Source organism: Oncorhynchus tshawytscha, unplaced genomic scaffold (genome assembly GCF_018296145.1).
Source record: "Oncorhynchus tshawytscha isolate Ot180627B unplaced genomic scaffold, Otsh_v2.0 Un_contig_540_pilon_pilon, whole genome shotgun sequence".
In the NCBI taxonomy this organism is placed as follows: domain Eukaryota; kingdom Metazoa; phylum Chordata; class Actinopteri; order Salmoniformes; family Salmonidae; genus Oncorhynchus; species Oncorhynchus tshawytscha.
The window spans coordinates 229,395-245,497 of record NW_024609641.1 but is presented as its reverse complement, the minus strand read 5'-3'; the positions used below and the strand labels follow the sequence as shown (position 1 = coordinate 245,497).

The window sequence follows — 16,103 nt, the reverse complement described above, 5'->3', positions numbered from 1 at the left end:
GTACGGACCCAGGCGATGTACAAAAGTGAGTGAGTTTACGTTACATCATGGTTGGATTCCAAACTAAATGGTGACTCATCCAGTTGATGAGTATTTCTATATTACACTACAATTTCAAAATGTTCAACAAGAATGTACTGGGTTGGTTGAAAAGAGATAGTACACGGTATGTCAGTTTACTATTTAGACATAGTGGAAGATCTACTGAATTGATAATGTTTTTCATACTGAGATGGACCAAGATTTGTGTTGCTTTTGCACATATTTCATCATTGGTTTTTAATTGAGTCTGTTGATTGGTTGGTGGTTGGGTTAATTTGTTTTACTATATGTTCAGATCAAGCTTTATTTATACACATTTCAGACATGGATGCAACACAATGGCTTCACAGGAAAAAACAAACAAATAAAAACGATGAAAATAAAAACTACAACTAAATATTTACACCACAACAAACATTAGGAATAACAATAAAAACTGAAAGACTAATGATCGTTCTAAGGAAAAGACATTAATAAAAATAGTAAGAATAGGATGTAATATCCAACCAAAAATATAAGCTAGTTTTACTACATTGTTAGTAAACAAAAAAAATGTCAGTTGGTTGCATAAATAATTATGATTACTAAATGTTACACGATTATACCAAAAACAACAACAATAAATCACTGATATCGATTTAGGGGGGAAATCAGGTTGTACGTGCTGTTAAAACTAACACAACTATAAAAAATAAAAAAACATGGAAATGGGAGATATATTTTACCTCACTGGTTAGAGGATAACCTGCAGAAGACAGTCGGCTACATTTTTGAGTGGTGCATTTTAAATGTAGGGGTCGCTAAAACGAAGAGAAACACAACACATTTGTTGTCATCACTCATTTCGATATCAAGTTGAAATCAATTGCGCGAGAGGGCGGAGATGAGGTTTCATGTCCCGTTAAAACGAACAGCTCAAACATCACACGGAATATGGGTTTAATGTGTACATCACTGGTTAGAGGACAATTGGTAGAAAATAGCTAGCTACATTTTGAAGTGTTGCATTTTGATTCAAGTGGATCACCGACAAGATAAGTGTAACGCAACACTTTTTGTTAATCACATAAATAGTACTCTTTCATTTCAGAGCCTGGATTTTCCCCCTGAGGCTAATATCCATATCATGTTGAAATCAATAGAACAGGAGACAAACGTTTAGGGTTCTACATTATGACATCATTAAAATACTCCTACTACAATGTTAAAACATTCTACATTATGACATCATTAAAATACTCCTACTACAATGTTAAAACATTCTACATTATGACATCATTAATATACTCCTACTACAATGTTAAAACATTCTACATTGTGACATCATTAGAATACTCCTACTACAATGTTAAAACATTCTACATTGTGACATTATTGTATTGATGTCATGAAACAACTCTTTCATATATGTATTTTCTCTGATGTTTAATCAAAGATACTTTACCAGCGTATCTCTTTCCACATCGATCACAGCTACGAGGTGTCTCTCCTGTGTTCTCTGGTGTGATATCAGGATGTTTGGCTGAGTAAAACTCTTCCCACATTGATTACAGTTACAAGGGTTCTCTCGTGTGTCTGCTGGTGAACAGTCCGATGGCTAGATGTAAGCATGTTCCCACATTGTACGATATGCCTCCTGTGTGTGTTCTCTGGTGTATAGTCAGACTGCTAGATGTAACACATCTCTTCCCACATTGATCACAGCTATAAAAGATTTCTCTCCTGTGTGTGTTCTCTGATGTACCTTCAGCAAGCTAGAGTGATTAAAACTCTTCCTACATTGATTACATCTATAAAGTTTCTCCCCAGTGTGAATTGTCCGGTGTAATTGTAATGTATATAATTTTGAAAAGGTCTTCCCGCAGTCAGAGCAACTAAAAGATTTCTCCCCTGTGTGTGTTGTCTGGTGTGTTTTCAGGCCGCTTCGAACATTAAAACGTTTCCCACATTGCTCACAGCTATAAGGTTTCTCTCCTGTGTGTGTTCTCTGGTGTATAGTCAGACGGCTAGATGTAACAAATCTCTTCTCACATTGCTCACAGCTATAAGGTTTCTCTCCAGTGTGTGTTCTCTGATGTACCTTCAGGCAGCTTGATTGCGTAAATCTCTTCCCACATTGATCACAGCTAAAAGGTTTCTCTCCTGTATGGATTCTCTCATGTCTTTTTAGGTCTGCTGAAGAGGTGAATTTCTTCCCACAGTCAGAGCAGTGAGCTGTATCGCCTGTGTGAATTCTCTGGTGTACTTTTAGTGAATCTAATCTTGAGTAACTCTTCCCGCAGTCAGAGCAGTGGTGAGACTTCTTCCCTGTGGGTTTCCGTTGGTGTTTCTTGAGGTTTTCTGATGTGGAGAGACTCTTCTCTGCCTCGTCAGCTTCATGATGTTGTTGAGGCTCCCCAGAGGATCCACGTTTGTCATGTCTCTCTCCTGTGTGAACGACAAAGTCAGACAGATGGTTAAAGGCCCACGACAGCAGAAATCCACCGTATCGTTCAGCGAAAAGGTGATGCCCAGGATGTTGTACAACAATTTACATCTATAATGAATATTTAAATGCTTTGATAAACTTATTTGACAATGATCTTAATATGACAGTCAGTGATCAACAACAGTCATATTTTGTGTTATTTTTTTCACTTTAGTCGTAAATCGGGAAAAAAAAAACCTCTAGGCTAGATTATAGTCCCCTTTCTGTGCTAAAATTGCCGCACGAGGGTGATGCACACTCAACTTGATTGCAGAAACTCATCCCTGCTAGTACAGAAACCACTAGTTATGGATGTAATATAACAACAAAGAGCATTTTAAAAAGCTGTTAGCTAGAATGCTAATGCTCATTGACATGCTGGTAGCAAAGCTGTTAGCTAGAATGCTAATGCTCATTGACATGCTGGTAGCAAAGCTGTTAGCTAGAATGCTAATGCTCATTGACATGCTGGTAGCAAAGCTGTTAGCTAGAATGCTAATGCTCATTGACATGCTGGTAGCAAAGCTGTTAGCTAGAATGCTAATGCTCATTGACATGCTGGTAGCAAAGCTAACCAAAGAGCATTTTACTGATTGAAGTTTAAGTGTTTTTTTAAGTAGAAAGCAGCTGATTTGCGACGATGGCACAAACATTATATTAAGCAGGAGATTCAAACGAGCCTTACAATTATAATCCAAAGTAATGTGAAAATGCACTCATAAGCAACCTGGAAATGGAGGATATTTTTGCTGTCAGCCTATGAGGACTCCCCTGACTCCCCTCCCCATGGATGAAAAAATGGTGAGCGAAGATTGTAGTTTTTCACAATGTATTCTGTATACGACCACACATTTTCTGAGCAATATTGGGAGTACTACTCAAGGAAACTCACATTAAACTCTGTCGCTATTCACTAATTCACCCTCATGGCGGGGGGGGGAAACTCAGGGGAGTCCTCATAGGCTGACAGCAAAAATATCCTCCATTTCCAGGTTGCTTATGAGTGCATTTCACACTACTTTGGATTATAATTGTAAGGCTCGTTTGAATCTCCTGCTTAATATAATGTTTGTGCCATCGTCGCAAATCAGCTGCTTTCTACTTAAAAAACACTTAAACTTCAATCAGTAAAATGCTCTTTGGTTAGCTTTGCTACCAGCATGTCAATGAGCATTAGCATTCTAGCTAACAGCTTTGCTACCAGCATGTCAATGAGCATTAGCATTCTAGCTAACAGCTTTGCTACCAGCATGTCAATGAGCATTAGCATTCTAGCTAACAGCTTTGCTACCAGCATGTCAATGAGCATTAGCATTCTAGCTAACAGCTTTGCTACCAGCATGTCAATGAGCATTAGCATTCTAGCTAACAGCTTTGCTACCAGCATGTCAATGAGCGTTAGCATGCAAGCTAACAACTCCTGCATTCAAAATAGGTATTTTGCAACTATCAAAACCAAATATCTTAGCGGCTCAAGAAATCATCAACTCCAAAAAGTAATGACCTGGTAAATCTAGACTGTTGAATGGTCCCAGATGGTGAACAGTTTATTTAGTAATAACCTGGTAAATCTAGGCTGTTGAATGGTCCCAGATGGTGAACAGTTTATTTAGTAATAACCTGGTAAATCTAGACTGTTGAATGGTCCCAGATGGTGAACAGTTTATTTAGAAGTAATAACCTGGTAAATCTAGACTGTTGAATGGTCCCAGATGGTGAACAGTTTATTTAGAAGTAATAACCTGGTAAATCTAGACTGTTGAATGGTCCCAGATGGTGAACAGTTTATTTAGTAATAACCTGGTAAATCTAGACTGTTGAATGGTCCCAGATGGTGAACAGCAGTTTATTTAGAAGTAATACCACTGAGTGTCACAAACATTATGAACACATTCTCTCTCCATGACAGACTGACCAGATGAATCCAGGTTAAAGACATGATCCTTATCGATGTCACTCGTTAAATCCAGTCCAAATCAGTGTAGATGAAGGGGGAGGAGACAAGTTAAAATCCCTTAGAGTTGTCGTCTACACACCCACTTAAATGTAATTAGTATAACACAACATTCCCCATAAGAATCTGTCTGTCTAAGCTACAGATATCTTGTATATAGGCCGTGTCTCAATCCCACTGCATCCGCCGGATATCAGCCTTCCTCATCAGCGGTGAAAGGTGTCAGAGCTACAGATATCAGCCTTCCTCATCAGCGGTGAAAGGTGTCAGAGCTACAGATATCAGCCTTCCTCATCAGCGGTGAAAGGTGTCAGAGCTACAGATATCAGCCTTCCTCATCAGCGGTGAAAGGTGTCAGAGCTACAGATATCAGCCTTCCTCATCAGCGGTGAAAGGTGTCAGAGCTACAGATATCAGCCTTCCTCATCAGCGGTGAAAGGTGACAGAGCTACAGCGGTGTTGTAAAAATCAGTCTTCTCATGGAAAAAAAAAAAACCTTTGTAGCGTCCAAACAGTTTGGGCTCCAACACTAATATGATCCCTCTGTGGAAAGGAGGAGGAGTCTCCGGTGACTACAACACTAAGATGATCCCTCTGTGGAAAGGAGGAGGAGTCTCTGGTGACTACAACACTAATATGACCCCTCTGTGGAAAGGAGGAGGAGTCTGGTGACTACAACACTAATATGATCCCTCTGTGGAAAGGAGGACGAGTCTCTGGTGACTACAACACTAATATGATCCCTCTGTGGAAAGGAGGAGGAGTCTCTGGTGACTACAACACTAATATGATCCCTCTGTGGAAAGGAGGAGGAGTCTCTGGTGACTACAACACTAATATGATCCCTCTGTGGAAAGGAGGAGGAGTCTCTGGTGACTACAACACTAATATGATCCCTCTGTGGAAAGGAGGAGGAGTCTCTGGTGACTCCCAACACTAATATGATCCCTCTGTGGAAAGGGAGGAGGATATGTCTGTGGAAAGGAGGAGGAGTCTGGTGACACTAATATGATCCCTCTGTGGAAAGGAGGAGGAGTCTCTGGTGACTACAACACTAATATGATCCCTCTGTGGAAAGGAGGAGGAGTCTCTGGTGACTACACTAATATGATCCCTCTGTGGAAAGGAGGAGGAGTCTCTGTGGAAAGGAGGAGGAGTCTCTGGTGACTACAACACTAATATGATCCCTCTGTGGAAAGGAGGAGGAGTCTCTGGTGACTACAACACTAATATGATCCCTCTGTGGAAAGGAGGAGGAGTCTCTGGTGACTACAACACTAATATGATCCCTCTGTGGAAAGGAGGAGGAGTCCCTCTGTGGAAAGACTACAACACTAATATGATCCCTCTGTGGAAAGGAGGAGGAGTCTGGTGACTACAACACTAATATGATCCCCCTGTGGAAAGGAGGAGGAGTCTCTGGTGACTACAACACTAATATGATCCCTCTGTGGAAAGGAGGAGGAGTCTCTGGTGACTACAACACTAATATGATCCCTCTGTGGAAAGGAGGAGGAGTCTGGTGACTACAACACTAATATGATCCCCCTGTGGAAAGGAGGAGTTTGGTGCCTAAAAAACGAGTTTAATATGTGTTAAATAAAATAGTTTAGTTTTCAGTGTTTTGTTTATTCATTGTTAAGCCTACAACATGTTTAAACTTTCAGTCTGGTAGACATTAGTGATATGTTACAGCACACTGGCTGGTTCGTGTGTGGAACTGGGAAGAGGGGTGTGTCTGTGGCAATCCACTGACATTTGGCGTGCAGCACGTTGGCAGTGCTTGCTGGGACTTGTAGTGCAGCGCATCACAGGCGGTATGGAAGCAGGCCAAACTGAATTGACAACCCAAATAACTCTGCGGGCCGTATAGAAATGTGTCACGGGCCGGATTGGACCTGCGGGCCTTGTGTTTGTCACGCGCTCTAGATAGTCTGTTACCCCAGTCATCTATAATAATCATTCACAGACAGTGACGATGTCATCTATAATAATCATTCACAGACAGTGATGATGTCATCTATAATAATCATTCACAGACAGTGATGATGTCATCTATAATAATCATTCACAGACAGTGATGATGTCATCTATAATAATCATTCACAGACAGTGATGATGTCATCTAAAATAATAATAATTCACAGACAGTGATGATGTCATCTATAATAATAATAATTCAGGCAGTGATGATGTCATCTGTAATAATAATTCAGACAGTGATGATGTCATCTATAATAATAATAATTCAGGCAGTGATGATGTCATCTGTAATAATAATTCACAGACAGTGATGATGTCATCTATAATAATAATAATTCACAGGCAGTGATGATGTCATCTGTAATAATAATTCAGACAGTGATGATGTCATCTATAATAATAATAATTCAGGCAGTGAGGATGTCATCTATAATAATAATAATAATTCCAAATCAAATCAAATCAAATCCCTCTGTGGAAAGGAGGATGAGTCTCTGGTGACTACAACACTAATATGATCCCTCTGTGGAAAGGAGGATGAGTCATCTGGTGACTAAACACTAATATGATTCTGTGGAAAGGAGGAGGAGTCTGGTGACTACAACACTAATATGATCCCTCTGTGGAAAGGAGGACGAGTCATCTGTGACTACAACACTAATATGACCCCTCTGTGGAAAGGAGGAGGAGTCTCTGACTACAAACTAATATGATTCTGTGGAAAGGAGGATGTCATCTATAATGACTAAACACTAATATGATCCCTGTGGAAAGTGAGGATGTGATCAACACTATGACCCCTCTGTGGAAAGGAGGAGGAGTCTGGTTTACAGTTTGTGGAAAGGAGGCCATCTCACCTGCTGCCATCTTGCTGCAAGTCTCTTTCAGGACTTCCACCTCTCCCTGGGAGAAATGCAAACTGTTCTTAAGGTCTTAGACCTCTCTGGTCAGATCAGCCCTTCTTTTGTTAGTTGAATCCACCAGTATTTGGACAAAGGCTCTTGAAGCTATTTTCCTGTTGCTGTAACAAATGCTTGTAGACATATTTGTGTTAACACTGTTCTCTCCATTACTCCAACCCTTTAACTTTGGGCGTCATTATGGTAGCAACGTAGGCTAACGCTGGTACTCCACGAAAATTCCAGCCAGCACAGCTCGTAAAGCCGATTCATTGTTAAGCCTACAACATGTTTAAACTTTCAGTCTGGTAGACATGAGTGATATGTTATTGCTATATGTTATTGATATGTTATTTGGATCCCTTGACACGTTTGTTTACTAGCATGTTAAATTTGGATCCCTTGACACGTTTGTTTACTAGCCTGTTAAATTTGGATCCCTTGACACGTTTGTTTACTAGCCTGTTAAATTTGGATCCCTTGACACGTTTGTTTACATGTTAAATTTGGATCCCTTGACACGTTTGTTTACTAGCATGTTAAATTTGGATCCCTTGACACGTTTGTTTACTAGCCTGTTAAATTTGGATCCCTTGACACGTTTGTTTACTATCATGTTAAATTTGGATCCCTTGACACGTTTGTTTACTAGCCTGTTAAATTTGGATCCCTTGACACGTTTGTTTACTGGCATGTTAAATTTGGATCCCTTGACACGTTTGTTTACTAGCCTGTTAAATTTGGATCCCTTGACACGTTTGTTTACTAGCATGTTAAATTTGGATCCCTTGACACGTTTGTTTACTAGCATGTTAAATTTGGATCCCTTGACACGTTTGTTTACTAGCCTGTTAAATTTGGATCCCTTGACACGTTTGTTTACTAGCCTGTTAAATTTGGATCCCTTGACACGTTTGTTTACTAGCCTGTTAAATTTGGATCCCTTGACACGTTTGTTTACTAGCCTGTTAAATTTGGATCCCTTGACACGTTTGTTTACTAGCCTGTTAAATTTGGATCCCTTGACATGTTTGCTCTCAGTTAATCATGTGCTTGTGGATATTTCAATTCCTGCTGTTTTAGAGGAAAAACTTTTTCAGAAAGTTTCAAAACGTTCCAAACATCTAAACGCCCGTCCCTACTGACTGTCGACCAATCGAGTTCACGTTGTCATGCTGCGTCATGTGGTTGCTAAGCTAATAGTCACGAAATCCCTTAAAAAAAAAAAAAGAAAAGTCAAGAAACCTAATGTACATAATGTTTCCTATGACCGAAAAGAGCTTCTGGACGTCAGAACAGTTTTTTCACTAGCCTTGATTTGGACGAGGACTTCTACTTCAATGGGTCAGAGGCAAAAGACATATTGATTTTCCCGAAACCAGGCCCAAATCCCCGAAACTCGAAGAAGGCGCTGTAGAGGCCGACGCGGGGGTGGGGGCACCCTGATGAGACTAGAGTGAATAAATCGTCGTCTACACTCAGTTCTATTGGTGAATGGGCAAATCACTGGAGAATAAACTGGATGAGGTCCGTTTGAGACTCTCCTATCAACGGGACATTAACAACTATAATATACAATGCTTCTCCAAGTGGCTGAACAAGGACCTGGGTTATATACATCTAGCTGGGTTTTCTGCATCGACAGGACAGAACACAAGATCGGGGGGGGGGACTAGAGGGAAAAGAAACACTAGATCATCTAGCTGGGTTTTCAGCATCGACAGGACAGAACATAAGATCAGGGGGGACTAGAGGGAAAAGAAACACTAGATCATCTAGCTGGGTTTTCAGCATCGACAGGACAGAACACAAGATCAGGGGGACTAGAGGGAAAAGAAACACTAGATCATCTAGCTGGGTTTTCAGCATCGACAGGTCAGAACATAAGATCAGGGGGAACTAGAGGGAAAAGAAACACTAGATCATCTAGCTGGGTTCTCTGCATCGACAGGACAGAACATAAGATCAGGGGGAACTAGAGGGAAAAGAAACACTAGATCATCTAGCTGGGTTCTCTGCATCGACAGGACAGAACACAAGATCAGGGGGGACTAGAGGGAAAAGCAACACTAGATCATCTAGCTGGGTTTTCAGCATCGACAGGACAGAACATAAGATCAGGGGGAACTAGAGGGAAAAGAAACACTAGATCATCTAGCTGGGTTCTCTGCATCGACAGGACAGAACATAAGATCAGGGGGGACTAGAGGGAAAAGAAACACTAGATCATCTAGCTGGGTTTTCAGCATCGACAGGACAGAACATAAGATCAACTACACTAGATCATCTAGCTGGGTTTTCAGCATCGACAGGACAGAACATAAGATCAGGGGGGGAGGGAAAAGAAACTAGAGGGAAAAGAAACACTAGATCATCTAGCTGGGTTTTCAGCATCGACAGGACAGAACATAAGATCAGGGGGGGACTAGGGGGAAAGAAACACTAGATCATCTAGCTGGGTTTTCAGCATCGACAGGACAGAACATAAGATCAGGGGGGGACTAGAGGGAAAAGAAACACTAGATCATCTAGCTGGGTTTTCAGCATCGACAGGACAGAACATAAGATCAGGGGGGGGGGACTAGAGGGAAAAGAAAAACTAGACCACTTTTACTCCACTCACAGAGACACATACAAAGCCCCTCCCTCACCCTCCCTCTGGTGAATATGAACATAACTCTATCCTCCTGATTCCTGCTTATAAGTCAAAACAGGAAGTACCAGCTCAATACTGAAGTGTTCCGATGAAGCGGTTGCTAAGCTACAGGACTGTTTCATTAGCACAGACTGGAATAGGTTCAGGGATTCATCCGGTGGCATTCAGGAGTTTACCACATCCGTCAACGGCTTCATGTATCGACGACATCGCCGCCACAGTGACGGAACGTACATACGTATATATTTGCGACTGTTCGACTAAAAAAAATCTTGGTCGACCAACCGCCTTTAGACCAAACAAAACGACCAGTCGACTAAATGGGTTCAGACAATATAGACATTGATTCTTGAAGAATAGAACTTATAAATGCCTCAAATGTTTCAACTGTATTTCACCATCAGAAACCAAAATAAACTCGTATAACACCACTGTTTGTAAACAAACACTGTAGAGCCTCAAAATCTGGTTAAAACTAATTTTGACCTTATGGATGGCCAGTCCTTGTATTTATAGTGAAGTCAACTCAGGGGGAGGCCTTGAGCAGGACTCCAATCTGAGTCCAGCAACTGTCAAGCCAACACTTTATAACTGTTATGCCAAGATGTCTGAACTTCTTGATGAGGTCACTAGGTTTTGGGTTAAGGTTGCTACAATAGCTTTCTCTATGAATTTGAGAGTGGTTAAATTTCTCCATCCCTAAGCTGTTTACCAAACCAAGTCTCTGGGCAGCCATTTTGTTGCTGTTTAAATCCTAGGTTGTCCCTTTAAAAAAGCCACATCCATCAATCTGCCGTTCAAACAATAACAAAGATGTCATTCCACCACTGTTTTGGTAATAAGATGATGGGGGCTGGAGAAATGTAACTACTCTCAAATTCATAGACAGACCTATGGATACAAGGACTGACCATCCATGATATCAACATTATAGTTGTAACCATGTTGAGGCTATACAGTGTTGGTTTACATTGTTTCTAAACATTGGAGTAAAAAAAGCTTATTTGGGGTTCTGATGGGGTACAACAGTTGTACTAAGCTCATGAGGCATGTGTTATATTCTTCAAGAATCAATGGCTATAAATAAATCTTTTAAAAGTCCAAATATGGATGTAGAAACTACGGATTTCCCCTTTAACACCAAACATCAGTTCAACAACCGCAGAGTTTGTGCCTCTGTTTTTAAGACAGTACTTACTAGTGTTAATCAGGGAACGGTTTCTCAAAAGCATTTCACGGCTAACTTCATCATCAATACTGGATGCCTTAAGATGGCTTTGGGGAACCGGGCCCAGATATCCAGTGTCCTCCTCTTCTTCCTCGTCCTTTTTCGATGTGACAGTCATCTCCTCCTCCTCCAATTTCACTCCAAAAACGGCACCTTCCTCTTCTTTTACTGTAACATCGTCTTCCTCTTTCACTCTGAATGCGTCTTCCTCCTCTTCTTTTACAGTAACATCCTCTTCTTCTTTTACAGTAACATCCTCTTCTTCTTTTACAGTAACATCCTCTTCTTTCACTGAAACGTCTTTCTCTTCTTCTTTAACTGTAACAGCCTCATAATCTACTTGTTTTTGTATTGTAACAACCTTCTCTTCCTTCTCCTCTTTAACGAGAGCTTCTTTCTCCGTCCAGCAGACCTCCTCTTCTGTAGCTGGAGGGGAAGCTTCTTCCTCCGTCCAGTCTTTAGCAAGACGAGAGTAGTTTAGTGAACTCATGGTCGGGGATGTTAGCTAGGCTAATGCTAACTTAACCAGCCCGCTAGTTTACTAATAACAACGTAAAAATATTAAATTAAATCGGATAACTAACTAGACGACAGAAGTGGGTTTAAAACACAGTGGCTAATATACACGAAAGCGTCTAAAGAGCTTTATTGGTTCGTCTCTGTTGTCTATCAAGCTACCGAGGTGTCTGACTAACTGTTGCTGCTGTTGAAAGAAGCGTTCCGTCCACTACATTATACGTCACACCAGCAGCATCGCCTTAAAGTCTCAGACCGCCATCTGCTGACTGGAGTGGGTAACGCAGTTGAGATAAACGTATATTTTATTTTCAGACAACAAGTTAATTAACGGTTAGGAAGCATTCGTTTTTACCCACCAATGTAACAACAGTGTGGGTAAAATGCAATATTTCGCAACGTCATATTGATTTAATCTGTACTACCAAGTTTGTATGCTTCATTTTGGTTTGCAATTATAATGTTGAGAAAGTTCCAGTGAAACTCTCTGCTTTATATCGGCAGCTTTTCCTCTTATGGACCTTAATTTATAAGCATAATTTTTCTCCACACAGATATTACATATAGAATCGGGACATATTGTATAAAAATACTTCTTGGTTTTTGAATATTACCTACGATTAACCCTGTTGACTCATCAGTAGGAAAGATTTGTCTTTATTTCAGTCCATTCAACAACAATAGAGCTATACGAGCCTTCTTTCAACAGGATGTTGTGTCTATACCTTGTCGTGTCAGTCCATTCAACAACAATAGAGCTATACGAGCCTTCTATCAACAGGATGTTGTGTCTATACCTTGTCATGTCAGTCCATTCAACAACACTAGAGCTATAGAGCTATACGAGCCTTCTTTCAACAGGATGTTGTGTCTATACCTTGTCATGCCTTATTAGAATAGGTTTCATTGATCACATCTGTTGGGAAAAAGTTTGGATGTTGCTACACACATACATACTTATTAACAAAATTAAGGAAGTTTCTTTTAAAATTATTCATAAATATTATCCTGCCAACCACTATATGAAGACGTTTAAGGAAAACATCAACTCCAAATGTACCTTTTGTAATGACCACCCAGAAACAGTGTTGCATCTTTTTTGGCATTGTATTCATGTAAGGAATCTGTGGTAAGACATCAGTAGATTTATAATTGAACACATTTATGAAGATGTTACACTATTATGGAGAGATGTACTGCTTGAATTCTTTACTTGCGATATAAATAAGTAAAACTATTTTATTTTGGCCAGATTTCATTAAAAAAAGCTGTTAGAATGATAACTGTGTGTATGCCCCTTAATCCTTCTGTAATGTGATATGATAGCTCTATCCCCGCCCCCAGCCCAGCCCCGCCCATATCCCCGCCCCCAGCCCAAATACCCTTTGTATATTCTTTATTCAAGCTGGCTAATGTCCGCCACACCCCATGCTCTTCACAGACTGTGTGGCCAAATATTTTTTATAACTAACCCAATGATAGGCTCTGTTCTATCGTTTCCAATGGAAGCAAATTAATCATAGTGGGCAGAACAAGCGAGGAAGTGGGCAGAGCCAAGCCAGAGCAAGAGAGTTCCTATTGGTGCGTTCTAGAATGTATTTGCATATTTTTGTTAGGTAACGCCTACTGTGTGAAATGAGCGTGTGCAACAACTCAATACTCAACTTGCTCTCCTTGTAAACAAACTTTGGCAAATGGTAAAGTCTACAACGTAGTCCACTCTGTTTGTTACAGATTCTAGTTATGGAAAAATAAAACTGTATTGAAATCAAAGGATAAAAAAACTAAAGAACAAACAAAAAAAACTGAAAGACTAATGAGCATTCTAAGGAAAAGCTTGTTTTATTCCATTCTTTGTAAACAATATAATTTGAACCCCCAAAACATTGTCAGCTGGTTGCATAAATAATTAAGATTACTAAATGTTACATGAAGTGTAAATATGATGAAATATCAAAACAGAATGTTAACATGTATTGGTAATAATTCACTTAATTAATGGTGAGGAATGGAATTATTAAACATTTATATATTTTCAGGCTGAAAGTTTGAAATATGAACAATATTTATATTATATATTATATTATATTAATAAAATATGAGAAGGTGATTTGAGTCATACTTCTTCAGTTGTGGAATAAAGACATCTAGAACTAGAATGTTGTAAAGAAATATTGGAGTGATGTCACAAGATGATGTCAATGGTTGAATTCAACTACGACTCAAAGCTTTGTCTATTTCCCGAAGGTTGTAAGGCTTCAGTTAATAAAGAAGTAGACAAAGTCTCAGATTCTGCAATAGCTCAGTCCTTTATTCAGAGAGCGCTTTGTCTTCAAAATGAGAACACAATCTTTTTATAGCTCCCACACACACATTAACTCACATCAGTAGAAACGCCACCTATCTTTAGGTGGGCTGTATTTTTACAAAGTTCACATACATTGTTTATCACACTTCTGCAACATGTTTCATCATCTTCTGCAAACCTAGCCATTTCTAATATTTTTTCTCCTCCCTAGGGTGGGGAGGCCTCTTTCCAGTTATTAGTTTCACCGTAATAACAAGTCGACAGTTCAGTAGTCCTTGAAATGTCTCAACTATACCCTGCTCATATTGCGAAATAGTAACACAATGGCCTAGTCTTAAAAAGTCTAGTCACACACATTATTGGATTATGACTCTTAACACATTTCATACAATTATATGGTTTCAGGGTGGAATACTTTAGTCATTATCTTAAACATACAAATGATTCTATCAAGTGATGTAGGATTGTTCATAAAAATTGTTCGTAGACCCATTTTTTATGTACTGCATCCATGTGTATAGGCTGCAAGTACGTTGAATTAAGTTGTTATCAAGTCGTTGAAACAAGGACCTGAAAAATACATATTTTCAACTTTCAACCAAAACCTCAGGCATAGTCTTCATGTCTTTTTAATGTAATTTTGCTCGGTGGGAGAGCCCAATGTCAAAACAGTTTTACGTGTCCTAATCAATAACCAGTATGCAGAAACAATTTGTGATATATTGACAACCTAAACATGAAATGTACGATCGACACAAACACAATAGTAATCATATTACTTAAAAAGAATGTCAACGAGCACCTTCTAAACTGCACCAAAAACACTGTTTAAACAACTGGCAATAAACCACTGAAATCAGGTTGCACATGCGGTTGAAACTAACACAACTAAAAAACACATGGGAGATGGGAGATATCTTTTACCTCACTGGTTAGACAACAACCTGTAGAAGACAGTCAGCTACACTTTGGAGTGATGCATTTAAATGTAGGGGTCCCCAAAACTAAGAGAAACGCAACACTTATTTGTCATCATTCATATCGATATGAAATCAATGGGGGCGGGAGGGGGGAGATGAGGTTGCACGTACGTTTAGAACAGTTTGAAAAACACATGGAATCTGGGAATGAAGTGTACATCACTGGACAACCTGTAGAAAACAGCTCGCTACAGTTTGAAGTGATGCATTTTGATTTAAGTGGGTTGCCAATGTAAGTGTCACGCTTTATTTGACAATCACTCTTTGTTAATGACATTAAATAGGACTCTTTCAATTCAGAGCCTGGAGTTTTCCCCTGATGAGGCTAATATCCATATCACGCTGAAATCAATAGAAAAGGGGGAAAACGTTTAGGGTTCTACATTGTGACATCATTAATTAAAATACTCATACTACAATGTTAAACATTCTACATTGTGACATCATTAATTAAAATACTCCTACTACAATGTTAAACATTCTACATTGTGACATCATTAATTAAAATATTCATACAACAATGTTAAACATTCTACATTGTGACATTATTTCATTTTAAAAAACTACTTCATGTATGAATTTTCTGATGTTTAATCAGAGATCTTTTATCAGAGTATCTCTTGTCACATTGGTCACAGCTATGACACTTCTCTCCTGTGTGTGTTCTCTGGTGTGATTTTAAACATCCTGATGAAACAAAATGCTTTCCACAGTCAGAGCAGTGATAAGGTTTCTCTCCTGTGTGTGTTCTCTGGTGTATAGTACAACAGCTAGATGTAACAAAACCCTTCCCACATTGATCACAGCTATAAGGCTTCTCCCCTGTGTGTGTTCTCTGGTGTCTTTTCAGGCTGCCCGATGTAACGAAACTCATGCTACAATGATTACAGCTATAAGGCTTCTCTCCTGTGTGTGTTGTCTGGTGTACTTTTAAATGTCCTGTCGAAACAAAACTCTTTCCGCAGTCAGAGCAGCGGTAAGGTTTCTCTCCAGTGTGTGTTCTTTGGTGTATATTACGACTATTAGATGTAACAAATCTCTTCCCACATTGATCACAGCTATAAGGTTTC

General features: G+C 39.6%; 1 protein-coding gene across 1 annotated transcript; it reads right to left on the bottom strand.

The window, feature by feature from the left end:
- Positions 1-1,341: 1,341 nt before the first annotated feature.
- Positions 1,342-11,968, bottom strand: LOC121845366 (zinc finger protein 664-like). Its single transcript, XM_042316578.1, has 2 exons — positions 11,200-11,968; positions 1,342-2,469 (listed from the first exon to the last, which is right to left on the bottom strand). Exons 1-2 carry the CDS (start codon positions 11,717-11,719, stop codon positions 1,703-1,705), a joined length of 1,287 nt encoding a protein of 428 aa, XP_042172512.1. The 5' UTR covers positions 11,720-11,968; the 3' UTR covers positions 1,342-1,702.
- Positions 11,969-16,103: the final 4,135 nt, after the last annotated feature.

What these genes read in the sequence shown, in the direction of transcription:
- LOC121845366 (XM_042316578.1), bottom strand. Translation starts at nt 11,719, where the DNA reads ATGAGTTCACTAAACTACTCTCGTCTTGCTAAAGACTGGACGGAGGAA. An exon ending in CCGTTCCCTGATTAACACTA is followed by an intron (nt 2,470 to 11,199) that starts GTAAGTACTGTC and finishes TCGTTCACACAG; the next exon opens with GAGAGAGACATGACAAACGT.